General features: G+C 41.2%; 1 protein-coding gene across 2 annotated transcripts in view; it reads right to left on the bottom strand.

The window, feature by feature from the left end:
• Positions 1-7,101, bottom strand: part of SH3PXD2B (SH3 and PX domains 2B) — a 146,796-nt gene extending 139,695 nt beyond the window's left edge. Inside the window, exon 1 of one of the 2 annotated variants that reach the window (XM_075209626.1) lies at positions 6,758-7,101. In XM_075209626.1, the coding sequence (XP_075065727.1) occupies positions 6,758-6,829 (72 nt within the window). In that variant the 5' untranslated portion in view covers positions 6,830-7,101. The remainder of the gene's footprint in view (positions 1-6,757) is intronic. The other variant, XM_075209627.1, reaches the window with a different exon arrangement.
• Positions 7,102-16,457: the final 9,356 nt, after the last annotated feature.

Raw genomic sequence — 16,457 nt, 5'->3', positions numbered from 1 at the left:
GGGGGTTAAGTGAGAGGGACAAAGGAGAAGATGGTGCAGGGGCATAGGTAAAAGAAAGTGTAAAGAGAGAGACATCTTAAGAATGGGAATGTCAGGGATGCAGCCATCAAAAAACACAAGTAGTAATGAAGAATGGAAATGCACAGAGGGGACAAGTGTTAAAAAAAATAAAAAAATAAAGCCTTCATACTCCATTCACTTATATTTTCTATACCCCCACTCCTAAATTTCTGCTTCGACCACTGCCCTCTATTCCTGCTCCCGACTGCCTGTGTGAGCTGACAGCTGCTGATCCCTCCTCGCCCAGCGCGCCCACTAGGAGAACAGAACACAGGATGCCATAATCAGGTAAGTTCATATATTTTCTCGTGTGCAATATGTTTTTAACCATCCTTTCTTGAACTGGGGACACTACAGCGTATCCAATAATGTTTAACACTATGTATTGCTCATTATTGCGCTGTAATGTTTTTTGCATATTTATCTGTACAGAGATTTTTAATTAAGAGGAAAAAACATTGCTTGTCATAAATTTTATCTGTAATTGTGTCAATATATCTATTTTTGTTTGCATTGTAAATGATGTATTAAGCTGCTCTTGGGACTCACACTCAGTATCTGATATGCTGTAGCAATTTTTATTTGTGAATGAGTTTTTATCTGAGCTTTACTAATGATTTGGGGGCACTACTATGCCATAATATGATTTGTGGGCACTTCTGCATGACCAAATATGAATTGAGGGTAATACTATGTGGCATAATATGACCTTGGGGCACTACGATGTGGCATAATATGAACTGGGCACACTACGGTGTGGCATCATATGAACTTCTGCCAAAGGCAAGTCTTTCATTGTTGAATATGATGGGAGCCCAAAGAAGTTGCTGTATCGGGGCCCAAAATTCCTCTTGTCAGCCCTGCCTGTGAGTCAAGGGGGTAGACGCCTCCAGGTAAATAATCTAAATGTTTCCTATCTAATCAAACTGATGGATCACATCCAATTATTTCTCACCCACCTCCTCTATCCCCCTTAATTTATATACTGTGTTATTTAAAATGAATAGAAAAGACGCATATCCAATTACTGTAGTAAAACAAAAATATTTTTCTCTGTCATTTTGCTGTAGATGGAAATACTTTTAATGCGGCCGTGTGGATTCAACTGATCATTCAATAGTTATGTTTTTTTTTAGATATATGTTAGTTTTATTTCATGTGGAATGATTCATGAAAATTCTGCCATTACTATTTAATTGAGGGAAAAGGGTACCTGTTACCTATGTGTGTAAGAACTCTGTTCGTTGTTGCTATTTTGTGGGAGATTTGAAAAAAGCAAAACATTGTTTCCTACAGTGGCGTCTGTATAATTGGTGGTATTGCTGTAGTATGGGGGGGTGTGCTGATGGCAGTGTTATAGTGTGTTTGGTGCTAGTATTGCTAATAAGTAGGAGAGGGTATTGCTATAATGTGGGGGTGATGCCGGTTGCTGTAATGTGGGGAGTGATGCCGGTTGCTGTAATGTGGGGAGTGATGCCGGTTGATGTAATGTGGCGGGTGATGCCAGTTGCTGTAATGTGGGGGTAATGCTGGACGCTGTAATGTGGGGGGTGATGCTGGTTGCTGTAATGTGGGGGGTGATGCCGGTTGCTGTAATGTGGGGGGTGATGCCGGTTGCTGTAATGTGGGGATGATTGATGTAGTATGAGTGTGTGTGGGGGGTTATTTATTGCTGTAATTTGGGTACTAATAATGTATTGTCATGGTGTTTATTGATGTAATTGGGGTGCTAATAATGTAATGTTGAGGGTCATTAGGAGAAATAAATACCCCCCCCACACACACTCATACTACATCATGTTGTACTGCGCCAGCATCAGTGTGCAACAATATAGTGCATGGAGCCCACAACACGTGGGCCTGTGTGCTTTAAATGCCAGGGCTGATTTTTAGTCCCAGTCCGGCCCTGGTCTTAATGTACACTATCCAGAAATGTGAGACCACATAATAATTTGCTAGCCAATATGTATGTCAAAATGTTTACATCAATATTGATTAAGCATAATACAGCAATAATTCTTCAGTGTTAAAGGAACTTTTCCTTGGTGTTTTTTAATTTGCATATACAAAGCATGATTCATTTCTGAAAGCAGGTACTTACCCACTATCATATGATTGCACATAAAATGTGAAAATAGATTATAGCTAAATTATTTGTAGTAAAGGGCCATCAGATCCCTAGTTTCCGATTTTTCAGTACTTCTGCTACCACTATCAGTTCCCTATTAATGGATTCTGAAATCAAAGAGGAGATGGTATGGAGCTGCAAAAACCTTATCGGAATTGTTTTGCTAGTTTATGATACCTGGACTTCATCCAACACAGTGCCCTTTCAATCCCAGACTCCGTAAAGTCATAACTCCATTGTTCTTGGTGGGGCCAGCAAACACATAAAACGTGTTACTTTGCCTGTGAAAATATTCTAGGGCTGAGGAGGTGGAGAAATTAGTTTCTTGTAAATATATGATATCCGAGCCATGTCTGTCATTATCCAAGCACAAAAATGATCAACTTACAGTTCATATCTACCTAACTTATCACTGTGACTCAGACAAAATCTGGGGAAAAATATGATATAACATATCATCATCGCCATTTATTTATATAGCGCCACTAATTCCACAGCGATGTACAGAGAACTCACTCACATCAGTCCCTGCCCCATTGGAGCTTACAGTCTAAATTCCCTAACAAACACACAGACTAGGGTCAATTTGTTAGCAGCCAATTAACCTACTAGTATGTTTTTGGAGTGTGGGAGGAAACCAGAGTACCTGGAGGAAACCCACGCAAACACAGGGAGAACATATAAACTCCTCACAGATAAGGCCATGATCGGGAATTGAACTCATGACCCCAGTGCTGTAAGGCAGAAGTGCTAACCACTACGCCACCGTGCTGCCCATATGCTCATTGAGTCTACCGACAGAAATCAGTGAAGGGTAAAATACCATTAAAAATGGAACAACCACAAGAAACCAATATGTAGAGAGACAGCATCTAACTCAAAGTCCAGAAAACTGATCTTGATTGCGGTGGGCAAGCCAAGAAGGTGCTATCAACAGAATTAATTTATTACAGGGATACAAAAAGTAGCCAGAAAAAGCGAAGCATAATTAAGTGTGCACTACTGATTCTGAGGGTCTTTCTGGGACTGCCTATGCTGACATCTAGATGGCGATTCAGTCTGTTTCTGAGTTGGTCACATCTGTGCAGACCAAGTGGATGTTGTAGATCTTGTTAATGAAGGTGAAGGGAAAGCTTTATCTGTAGTTAATACCGGCTTGTTGCTACATATGAGTCAGAGGTTTTATGGTCCTTCGTTAAGCGAGTAAGGAGAGGGCTGGGTCTATGAACAATTGAACTCCTGGTGAGGCCACTGGAAGCATTCAAGACTATCGAGCATCTTGGAATATGCAGACCTGCACTTTTTTATAGTTTTGTTAAACCTCAGACTAGCTCTCAAGGATCGGTTTTTCAGGTATTCTATTTTCAGTTCCATGGTCTCAATGAGCTGATCTTGATAGTTGCGCCTTGATTGATCTTACAACAGGCTATTGGCATCCTTGCCGTTCAAGCTCAGGTGTCTTCTAGCCTAGTGTATTTATCTGACTATTAGGCCCACAACACAGCTAAGTCATATTACCTCACTGAGTGATGTGCTAATGGAGCTTGATTTGGTAAAATCAGGTTCCTACCAGGGAGGAGACAAAAAGCCTACAATAAGTGTTTGCAAAAGATAGCAAGAGATATGTGGGTGATCTACAATTGAATGCAAGTGCATTTGTGCATTGTAATTTTGACCAGCATGTAAAATGTGTCACATTGTAATGTGTCCAACTTGTTCTGGGATTGTGAACTGTAGGTATCCAACACTTAAGAAGCAGACTAAGGGGTATATTTACTGAACTGCGGGTTTGAAAAAGAAGAGATGTTGCCTATAGCAACCAATCAGATTCTAGCTGTCATTTTGTAGAATGTACTAAATAAATGATAGCTAGAATCTGATTGGTTGATAAAGGTAACATCTCCACTTTTTCAAACCCGCAGTTCAGCAAATATACCCTATGAGTGTTCCCATGCAGGTGCACTAAAGTTATGGTGTGAAGACGCAAGTTATACATACCTTTATATGTCTTATCTTGACTTACATGCATCTTTGAAATAGATTCTTTACCAATCATAAATTCTGCGACTACATTAGACAAGTGCAAATTAAAGCTGATGGTTGCCACACATTCCAGATGCATTTACATGCTAGATTAAATGTTGCATGTATATTGATATGTGTGTTACCCAAAGAAAATTAGTAAAAACTAAGTGTGCGGACACATATACAAATGGGCAACATTAAACTCTAAACTTCTCCAAAAGTGTGCAGTGTAAAAATGGCATAGCAGTGCCAGGGCAGATAATTAATGTTCCCATGGTAAGGACACTCCTTGAGGGGACCATCTGCTAGGTATACACACAAAAAAAAACCACACACCATAGCAAGACAGACTGCACACTCATATTATAGACAGTCAGTCACAGATGGAGTGAATTAACATCTTAGCTGTACAGTGATCCCTTTTATCTTAAACTAACGTGGTCTCTGTGCTTAAGTACTGCAAGGGCCGTCCTGGTCATCTGTCTATACATGGTTTGCTCACATAAAGACTATGTCGTTTGGCCATCTAGAGCCCGACTCCACAATATAATGCCTCATCTTTGCTGCTGGGTACTACGACCACTTCTAAATATATAATTGTTTCGCTATCCTTTAAACTAGTATGGTGGATATTTTCTGATAAGAAATTATTATTTTTACTGACAAACCTGAACATGCAATCTTTTCCTGTAACAAACGATCAGGAGAGTAGAGATCTCACTTTATGACCACTGTATTTCACTAAATTCTAAAGTCAGCTGTAACCACTGTTAGGAACTGCTGCCAATGTGGACAGCAAATCGCTTTACACAGAAATCCAGATGGCAACTGAAGGTTCAACATTAGCTGTGTTTCCAATATCTGGCAATGCAAGTTAATAATAACCAGGGCAGAGTAGGCCATAGTAACTCATCAGATCCTAGTTTTTAATTAGAATAGTTACAGTCAGAATAATGAAGGCCAGGATCTCTCGGATGTAAGCTCTTGCAAAGAATTTCCCCATAACTGCTTATATCCACAGGCTCTTAGCACGGTAGAGACCAAGAGTTATAGGCAGGAGTTACGGTGACACATCCAGACACTCGCTAATGGTCAAAAACGACAAAACAGCCCTTATGAAAATTATATTGTACACATTGCCCATTTGCACTTTTTATCTGTAGCACTAAATGTTTGCTATACCTCTGTTTACATACACAAACAAACCAAAGCTTACCGACACTGCTGTCCACTACATCTAACTGAACCATAGCAATTATTTATTTGCAGACTCAATTACCACAGTGATAAATTGATTGAAGCTTTGAATGCCTGATGGTAAAACATTGTCAAGCACAACCACACCAGTGAACAGTAGATGGCACTGTTCAGCCTCACATTCTGTAGTATTACCAGAAACTCCAGTGGGGTAAATGCTGAATCAAGCGCCACATCACACACATTAATCAGTTTCCTGGAGACAAGCTCTAGACTGCCAAGTAGGATAGTCTATAGATGTTTTGTTTGCAAACAACTGTGAGATATAAACATTTTATTGTCACATGAATATGAAATACATGTTATAAATAGAAAAAAAATAGATCAAAGCATTACAACAGCAACAAGTTAGAATAAAACATTGTTCAAAATATTAACACACTCAAAATGTTCTAGTTAACATAATTTATACTATCTTTGTAAAGACCTCCCCAAACATTCCAATACATATATTATAGAATATATAAACATATAGCACACAATATAATTTAACATGGTTGTAATATACATTTCACTATTGATCTGCACTAAAGTGGAAGGGTGTTCACGGTCACAAATCAAATCAGAGTTAGAGGCAGCAGACTAATGAACTATATAGTCAATAAATCACATCAATGTTCAGACAGACAGCACTCTTAGTTGAAATACCATCCTTATAAACCCTTACTCAAAGCACTGACCCCTCATGTTCAATAAGCTACACTAATGTATTCAAACACTGTCCAACATTTTTGCTGCACCTCTACATATTTCTTTTCTTCCCAATCAAAAACACACTGTCAGCACTGCTGGGAACTCTTTTTGCCAAGTCAGAACCAGCTCTAGTCTGCAATTAGGAGGATTAGATTGTTGCACATTGGCAAGCTCGCCCAGTCTTAATTCAGACCCCTATACCCAAGAGGGGATCAGCCCCAACATCTCTACAATGTAAACAGCAAAGCTGCCCTATACACTGTGTGTCATGACTGTGTAGCAGCATTTTAAAATGCAGTCTTGAAAAGGTAAAATAATACACATTTTATAAATTACATGTCTGTCGAAACATTGCTATTAAGAGAAATATTTGTTCTTAAACATTCGTGTATCTTTAGTTGGAGTGAAATATATCCAGAGATTGATTGTGCACCAATATATGACTGTGGCTGTAATGTAGAGCACAATATGAATGCTACAGACAAGACTTCCTCAGACCACAATCCAGAACTCTTTCACGTGTGCAGAACACTGCAGGGAGTGGGGTGAGGCCACTCTCACAGCATCACTACTACTTGTACAAAGGACACTCACATAATGCTTGTTGGGGCTGCGCCTCTTCTGAACGTCCTGCACGCTGACTTGCACGATGCTTTTCCTGGGCATGGCTCAGGCTGGATCCCTTCTCTCCAGCTGCAGACAAAAGATAGATCAGAGCTGGGTGTTTCTTGCTGGGTGGTCCTGATCCTTCCAACATCCAGCTGGGTGACAGGATCTTGCGTCCAGCGCGGTTTCTGGGCCAGTGACAATGAGCGAGGGCTGCCCTTAGTGCCGCACAGAAGCCAGGTTCAGTGTCCCAGCTTCGCTCCTGCTGTTCCTTTCTTTCTTTCCCACTTCACCTCTTCCCTCCCCTCTCACTGTGTGGATGAGGAACAGCCCACTGAAACAGAACTGCCCATGTATGTCCTACGCTGAAAGCAGACACGCTCATTTCTCCAGATTAACATGAGAGCGGATTTCTCTAGTATGGAGATGGTGTTAGTACATTATACAGACAAAAACAAAACAATGTAAGCTACTTCAGCAGTTTACACGTTATACTATTTATTTGGACTGATCGTATTTATAAAAAAATGTATTCATTACAATAACAAAAATTCCATATTTGCTAAATGATTTCACAGTGCAGCCTCAAATATGAAGATATATAACCAAATATATTTATATATCTAATGCACCAATATAGCAAAAGGCTGAATCAAGGAAGATTATATAAATATCTCTCTATTTTTTTTTATATATTTGTTAAAAAGGGCTGGTCTATGGTGGTATGCTATATTATCACTATCAAATTCCATTCACTTACATTTTCCATACCTTCACTTTTAAATTTCCACTTATTGGAATCTCATACCCTTTCCTAAATGTTAATGATGGCTTAAGATTCTTTTGTAACACTTCATTTTATTTGCCCTCCTCAGACCTATTGTCCCTGTATCAGATGCTGTAGATCAGGGGTGTCCAACCTTTTAGCTTCCCTGGGCCACATTGGAAGACGACGAGTTGGTTTGGGCCGCACATAAGATACACTAACAATAACGATAGCTGATCATCCAAAAAACCATGTTGGACAACCCTGCTGTAGATTGACCCATTTCATTCAGGAGATTCAATATACATCTGGTCCCAAATTTAGACTGAATTAACCTGGGCTAAATGAATCGGGTGATTGTAAATGGCTTGTTTTTATCAATTTAAGGCACATACCTGCCAACCTGACTTCTTTTCACGATAAGATGCAAGTGCAATCACCATGGCTGAGTTAATTATTTGGAGTTCAAGGAATTTTTTCACATGAGGTTAGATATTCAACCTAAGTTTTAGCAGTTGAAAAACTAGTGTGAAAATCAGAAACAGAGGATTATGCCGCAGGAGTCAGGTTAGCAGGTATAAAGTGTCTATGGCCTTATCTGTGTGGAGTTTGTATGCTCTCCCTATGTTTGCATGGGTTCCTCCAGGTGCTCCGGTTTCTTCCCTCACTCCAAAAACATACTGGTAGGTTAATTGGCTACTATCAAATTCACCCTAGTGTGTATGTATGTTAGGGAATTTAGACTGTAAGCTCCAATGGGGCAGGGACTGATGTGAGTGAGTTCTGTGGACAGCACAGCGGAATTGGCTCCGATATATAAATAGATGATGATGATGCAGTCAATTTTTGATCTGTTCCATTCCCAATGCCAGTGCCCTTAGAGCAGTGAGAGGCACCCTGATTTGACAATTTAGTGGCCTCATGGGACACCCTCTTACCTTCAAAATAGCTACACATTACTCTTAAACTCAGCAAAAAGTTAAAACAATAATAATCTATTGGGTATATTCTGATTGTAATTTGTCCTGTTTTTAGTCTGCCTAGTAGGAATATAGACAAAGCATTTCTAATTCTGACCAGCACTATTTTAAGATCTGCCGTAACGTGAATGCAGTGAACAGCAGGCAAATGGGTAAGCGCCCATGAATGCAAGTTTTAAGTGATTCATGGGAATTCTCGGACCATAACATGTTTTACGACCAGATGCACATCACATCACGGCATCTCCTATCCTACAAAACACACAATCAGTATATAAAAACTGCAAAGTGGTTGTGTATTCACACTAGTTAGACATTTGCTAGGCATGGTTATTAAAAAAAAACCATACAGTATATAAAAATGATCCTGCTAGCTCACTTATTTCAATAATAAGCCTTTGTTGTGTGTGTTTGTTTTACATCATTGCATTTGGTTGCATGCACCTGACTTGACTTTGTATTGCTGGTTCTTACTAACGAAAGACATACATAAAAATATATGCAATAACATGTGACACACTTACTTTACCCATTAAAAACAACAAATTATATCCAGTATTTCCACATCCAATTTTTTTGACGCAGTCACACATGGACACATTTTGATAAATGTTCACTGGTGTCTGATTGTCATATAAGCTGCAAATATGTGTTTGTGAACTAATTCATTGTACTAGATTGTTGTGGCTCAGGATGAACTCTGTGTCCAGCCATAGTTTTATACCAAAGGAGAGGCTAAATTAACTTATTTATTTGATTTAGTCTCTAAACTCTTCTGCTTTGCCCATTAGGTATTTATGGATAGCGAGCTTCAGAGACTGGTTACAGATGAGTGTCCAATACCAATTTATGGCATAGGTCGTAAAAGCTGAAGCCTTTGAAATCTTGAAGGTTGTATCAATAATATCAGTTATATCCAACAAACAGACCCCTCACATTCTTGGTGATATCTCAGAACATCTCAACGGGGAGGACAAAGCAGATAGGATAAGTGTGAATTAAGGGAAATATGGACACAGGAAAATGACATTTTCTCAAATGATATACTTACACCTTTAGTATGCAAATGAAGGGGAACTTATAGAACTTATGACCTGCTGAGGTAATATTATCTTTGAAGGACATTCTGGTAAGAAGTTAGGCCAGTGTAAAGAAAACCTGACTTGAAAGGTGTTTGAATGGTCATAAACAACTAATTTGCATTTGCACAGGCTTTGTAATTTTGACATCACAGGAAGAGGGGGCTGTGGCACCTCAAAGATGTTAAAATGTCCTGTAAAATCTAACAGTTGTTTACATTTGGGAGTCAATTTCACATTGAAAAGTGTCCCCTTAATCCTGCTTCTCCTAGCAAACAGAAACTGATCATTCGTAAGAGTACCATTTCTGTTGTTTATTCCTTTTTATTTTACAAGAAACTATTGTGTATTTTATCTTTGTATGACATTTTGTTAATTGTTTTTTATTTTAAGCATTGTGGATTTATTTGTCATATTAAATTACATTTTATAAGTTCATATCTATGTGTTCTTACAAATTCACGTGTCAGGCTTAGCTTGGTTTTAGAATGCTGCATAGATGAAAATATCAGGAGGAGATCATTTGGTTTATGATAACGTGGATGAAAGTAAATTGTGATAGATTAGTTTAAAGGGAGAACCAAAGGCTTTCTGATTAAGAGTGTCACCTCTTCACAAAAAACCTTGGTGATGGCATAATTGGTAAGGCAAAGTTAGTGTGTGGGACAGACGGAGAGTTTTAATAATTTTTAAACAGACCAGGTAGTTGTTTTTGATTAACAATTTGTCTCACACACGTCGCACAGGCCCAGGTGAGCGCTGGATTGTGAAATTGATATAAATAGCACTGCACCCCACTGAATGGTTAGGAGGAGCATTGGACAGTGAGAAGATGGCCCATATTTTTAGGTTAAGTAAAATGGTAGCTCTTACATCAGGAAAACTAGCAAATTACACTGTATGAACAAATTGGATCTCATGTGGAGTAGGATGCATGTTGGATGTAATTTACACTCAAAAAATTTGCCTATAAAAAAGGTGTATTTACCCATATGTTGAGTAGGCGTCACTTAAAGATGTGTCCAGCTCTACACCTGTAGCATATGCGCCAGGTTTACATCAGTTATACATACACCCAAATACGCATACATTGCACCAAGTCATAAGCACAAGAAAAGTTTGTAGACATTTATTTTGATAGCTTAAACACATTCGCTATTAGGCTTTCTCTAATAAAGCAGATACAATGTTCCTTCTTGCATACAAATGAAAATAGCACAAATAATATATTGTTTTAATATAGGTGCATAAAAACCTATTATATATACATGATCAATGCAGAAAGTAGAGGTGAATTTGCAATCAGCCAATCAGAAGCAGCTGGCTAGTGCAGGCGACAGTAATCATCAGCGTGTATTTGCACCTACTAGAGGGTAGCAGATACGACTTCTGACATACGCGTCTCAGTGCTGGTCTGCCTCAGCCGCTGTAACAATATGTAGCAATGTAAGTAATGAAATATGGAGTACTTGCCTTTCTCTAGATTAGCGCTGGCCGGCCGGTGGTGCGGAGTCTAACGAACCCCCTGGTGTTCGCCAAGAACCGCCGCAAGGCGGGATGGGCTTTGCTGCGGAGGATCGCAGGTCGCGGTCCACTGGTCTGCCTCTAGAGGTAAGGATTAGGAGGTAGCCCACGATAGCACTGGAACTGGAAGGTAGGGTCAGGATGGCCGAGGTCTGGTACACTTGGAATGGAGATGAATACGTTGTCAGCAGGCCTGGGTCTGTACACTTGGAGTGAAGATAATATGTAGTCAGCAAGCCGGGGTCTGGTACACTTGGAGTGGAGATAATGCGTAGTTAGCAAGCCGGGGTCTGGTACACTTGGAATGGAGATAATACATAGTCAGCAAGCCGGGGTCTAGTACACTTGGAATGGAGATAATACGTAGTCAGCAAGCTTGGGTCTGGTACACGAGGAGTTAATGTCTGAAAAGCCTGTAAGGAGCTGGTGCATGGGAGACACACGAGAAGCACCTAGTCAGGGTACATAGGAAGTTGCTCTGACGCTGTCCAGGTGTCAGAGCAGGACTTTAGTAGTTTCCAGATTTAAATTCCCCGCCCCGACTGTCATGTGACATCGCCGCCGCGACCATGAAGGGAGAGAGGATCGCGGCGCTGGAGCGAGGACAGGTGAGATGTAACAGTACCCCCCTTCAAAAAAGGTGGACTCCTGACACCTATACCGGCTTGGTGGGGAATTTCTTATGAAAGGCCCGTAGAAGTCGTGGAGCATGCACATCAGCAGCAGGAACCCATGAACGTTCTTCGGGGCCGTACCCTTTCCAGTCCACTAGAAATTGCAGAACTCCTCTTGACCGACGGGAATCCAGAATTTGTTTGACTTCAAACTCAGACTGTTCTTGAATGACCACAGGAGGTGGAGGCCTCTCCTCAGTAAAGAGTTGATTGTTAATTACAGGTTTAAGGAGAGACACATGGAAGACACTAGGGATACGTAATGACGAAGGAAGCTTTAACTTAAAAGCCACCGGATTGATAACCTTGGATATTTCAAAAGGGCCGATGACTCTAGGAGCCAATTTTTTGCTAGGAACCTTCAAATGGATGTTATGGGTGGATAACCACACTTTGTCCCCTGGGATGAATTGAGGAGCTACCCTCTTCTTCTTGTCATACGCCTTCTTAGCGCGGATCGCGGATCTCCTCAGGCTGGTTTTCACTAGATACCAGATGTCAGAAAACCTGCGAAAGAGAGAGTCCACCGCTGGTACCTATGAGTGAGGAAGAGAAGAGAAGGCTGGTAGCCTGGGATGACAACCATACAAGATAAAGAAGGGGGAATTGGAGGCTGCTTCATGAAAATGATAGTTGTGAGCGAACTCTGCCCAAGGAAGGAGGTCAACCCAATTATATTGATTGGCAGAGATGTAAAACCTTAGAAACTTCTCCAATTCTTGATTAGTCCTCTCAGTCAACCCATTAGTCTGGGGATGATATGCAGATGAAAGATCCAGTTTGGTTCTTAATTTTTGGCAAAAGGCTCTCCAGAATCTAGATACAAATAGTGACCCACGATCAGATACTATGTGTGCAGGACAGCCATGAAGTCGAAATATCTCTTTAATAAAAAGATCCGCTAACACAGGAGACGAAGGGAGTTTCTTCAGAGGAACAAAATGTGCTACCTTAGAAAACCGCTCAGTGATGACCCAGATGACGGTATGTCCCTTAGAACTTGGCAGGTCCGTAATAAAATCCATTGAAATTTGAGACCATGGAATATCGGGAACAGGTAACTGCATGAGTGGACCGCTTGGTCTCTGTCTGGGAACCTTATGCTGGGCACATCTCGAACAGGCAGAGACAAAAGACTTAACATCCCTGCGTATGGTAGGCCACCAATATTTTCGGGAGACTAATTCCCAGGTCTTCCGTATGCCCGCATGTCCAGAAAAAAGGGAAGAGTGAGCCCAATGTAGCAATTTAACACAGAGGGGTGGGGTTACAAAGGTTCTCCCTGGAGGACAACTCCTCTCGGTCAATGGCGACAAGGCCAATATACAGTTGGTATCCAAGATTGGTTTGTCTCTCTCTGAAGCTTCGGTATCGGTAGCATCGAATGAGCGAGAAAGGGCATCCGCTTTAACATTTTTTGAGCCTGGGCGGAAAGTAATATTGATATTGAAGCGTGAAAAGAAGAGAGCCCATCTGGCTTGACGGGGGTTTAGACAATGTGCAGACCGTAGATAAAGTAAATTCTTATGATCGGTGTATACTGTTACCGAAAACTGAGCGCCCTCCAGTAAATGTCTCCACTCAGAGAGAGCCAATTTGATTGCCAAGAGCTCCTTATCACCGATTCCATAATTCTTCTCTGCAGGCAGAAACCGGCGAGAAAAGAATCCACAAGGATGATATTTGCCACCTGAATCTTTCAGGGATAGTACCGCTGTGACCCCTACGGAGGATGCGTCCACCTCTACAAAAAAGGGCCGTTGACAGTCTGGTTGAAAAAGAATGGGAGCTGTGGAAAATAAGGTCTTGAGGTCCTTAAAGGCTTGCACTGCTTCAGAAGTCCAGATTTTAGGATTGGCAGATTTACAAGTGAGGGCTGTAATGGGAGCTACTAATGAAGAATAACCCTTAATAAACTGTCGATAATAATTAGAGAACCCTAAAAATCGCTGAGTAGCTTTAAGGCCTGATGGTTGTGGCCAATCCAGGATGGCTTTAAGCTTAGATGGGTCCATCTGAAGGCCAGTCTTGGATATAATATATCCTAGGAATGTAAGATTCTCTTGTTCAAACACACATTTTTCGAGTTTGCAAAATAATTGATATCTCCGAAGCCCGCTCAATACTTCTCTTACATGTCTGCGATGAGATGCGAGATCTGGGGAAAATATAAGGATGTCATCTAGGTAGATAACTACAAATTGGTAGAGTAAATCTTGGAAAATCTCATTCATAAAGTTTTGAAAAACAGCAGGAGCATTACACAGCCCAAAGGGCATTACCATGTATTCAAAGTGTCCATCCCGTGTATTAAAAGCTGTTTTCCATTCATCCCCTTCCTTTATTCTAATTAGGTTGTAAGCACCTCTTAGGTCCAACTTAGAAAAAATAGAGGCCCCCTTTATTTGATCAAAGAGCTCAGAGATCAAAGGCAGTGGATATCTGTTTTTCACTGTGATAGAATTGATGGCACGGTAATCAATACAAGGGCGAAGGCCCCATCCTTCTTCTTTACAAAGAAAAGACCTGCCCCCTGGAGATGATGATTTCCGTATGAATCCTCTCTTCACCTAGTCAGGGTACATAGGAAGTTGCTCTGACGCTGTCCAGGCGTCAGAGCAGGACTTTAGTAGTTTCCAGATTTGAATTCCTCGCCCCGACTGTCGTGTGACAGCACCGCCGCGACCCAGAAGGGAGAGAGGATCGCGGCGCTGGAGCGAGGACAGGTGAGTTGTAACAGCCGCATTATCTTGAACACCTCATACTCAGCCTAGTTTAAGACTGCCCCTCCCTCTCTCCCACTCCGCCTCTCCAAATGGCACAATTCAGCATCAGGCCCTTATTGTTTGGATGCCAAGCAATCTCATATGTAGCAATAATTAGCCTAATGGACGTACATTCTTTTCACAGCATGGCAAGCAAAATGCTAGCACCTCTTAGCATTAGTACATGAAAATATAGAAAGAAAAAATGTGATCTGCTCAAATTGACGAATTACATCTTCCTACTAAGCCACAAGGAGACACCGTCAATATACATACAATATTCAAGGATGGGATTGATGAACGCATACCTCCCAACATTCCAAATAACAAAACCCAGACAAAATAGGCCAATCTAAATTGGGTGGCTACTTAGCTGTGTGTGTCATGAAAATTGATGAGAGCTCAACCATTGTATATTTTTTCTTGAATACTTTAATGTAAACCCTATGTTCCCAAACTGTGCCCCGCGGCTCCCAGGGGTGCCGCGGCGCTGTCACAGGGGTGCCGTGGACAGGATGAAGAAGAAGAAGAAGAAAAAAAACTTACCAATCTGGTGGCGCCCGGGACCCAGCATCCTCCTCACTTCTCACTGAATGCCGGCACGGCCGACATATTCAGTGAGAAGCGGCAGGAGAGAGGAGGATGCTGGGTCCCGGGCGCTGCCGGATTGGTAAGTTTTTTGTTTGTTTGTTTTTTCTTTTTTGTCTTCTTCCTGTCCACGGCGGGATACAGAGAGTGTACAGCAAGCGGGCAGAGGGCGGTTGTAGAGGGCACAGCGCGGATGCAGAGGGGGCACAGCGAGGGGGCAGAGAGGTGATGCAGATGAGGCACAGCGAGGGGGCAGAGCGCGGATGCAGAGGGCACAGCGCGGATGCAGAGGGGGCACAGCGAGGGGGCAGAGCGTGGATACAGAGGGGGCACAGAGTGTGTGGATGCAGGGGGCACAGAGTGTGTGGATGCAGGGGGCACAGAGTGTGTGGATGCAGGGGGCACAGTGTGTGTTAGCTGTAAATTATTCTTTGACAGAAATATAATTGGGGAAAAAATATATAAAAATATTTTTTTCCCTTGGTTTTATGTGTATTATTTTTGCATACAACTAAATAAGTATTTCTGTCCTGACCTAAATACTTATTACGTTTTTTTGACTACTTATAAAACGGGACTGGTCGATAATTATTTTGGAGAGGTGCCTTGAAATAATTATGGAGACTCTAAGGGTGCCGCGAACTGCAAAAGTTTGGGAACCACTGATGTAAGCCATAGAAGAGGATGGCGTGCAAAAATTTAATCCAAACTGTCTAAAAATATAAAACAGCATTCTGGGAGTCAATTTATATCAAGATCCAGACCTCTGATATGTTTTGATATAATGAAGCTTAGGCTATATCTGGGACTGTCACTCCTTATAGTCCTATATCACTTTGCCTTGGAAAACTGGTACTTGTGGAGTTGCCACTTTCACGGTCCCAGGTCTTTACGTCTGCATATTGGCACTGCCACAAGGTTGGACTCTTTCAAAGAAAAGTAAAAGTATTCAGGGTTAGTTGCAGTCAAAAATATATGTATTTGGCTAAAGCCTATACCTCTTCTGACTTCATTGGTCATACTTTCGTACCAATAAGACCAGCATGTAAAAGTCCCCTTAAATAAGAAATCCTACCTGGTAGGAAAGAAAAATAAATACATTTTAACACTGTAGGCCAGCCAAGTCAATATCCCTTAAAGTACTTGAGACAGACTATAGCAAGGATATCTCTCACAACAAAGAGATCTAATTGTCAAATACAGCAAAATCCCTCTGATTTTACAAGGCAATAGTACTTTAATGTTACTCTGAGGGAATGTCATCATAGAATGCTGTGGTTTCTGGTCAGAGACCAACATAGTTGAAAAGCCT

The sequence above is a fragment of the Mixophyes fleayi genome, chromosome 4, assembly GCF_038048845.1.
Source record: "Mixophyes fleayi isolate aMixFle1 chromosome 4, aMixFle1.hap1, whole genome shotgun sequence".
NCBI lineage: Eukaryota > Metazoa > Chordata > Amphibia > Anura > Limnodynastidae > Mixophyes > Mixophyes fleayi.
The sequence above is the reverse complement of the archived record's forward strand: the minus strand, read 5'-3'. Positions and strand labels throughout refer to the sequence as shown.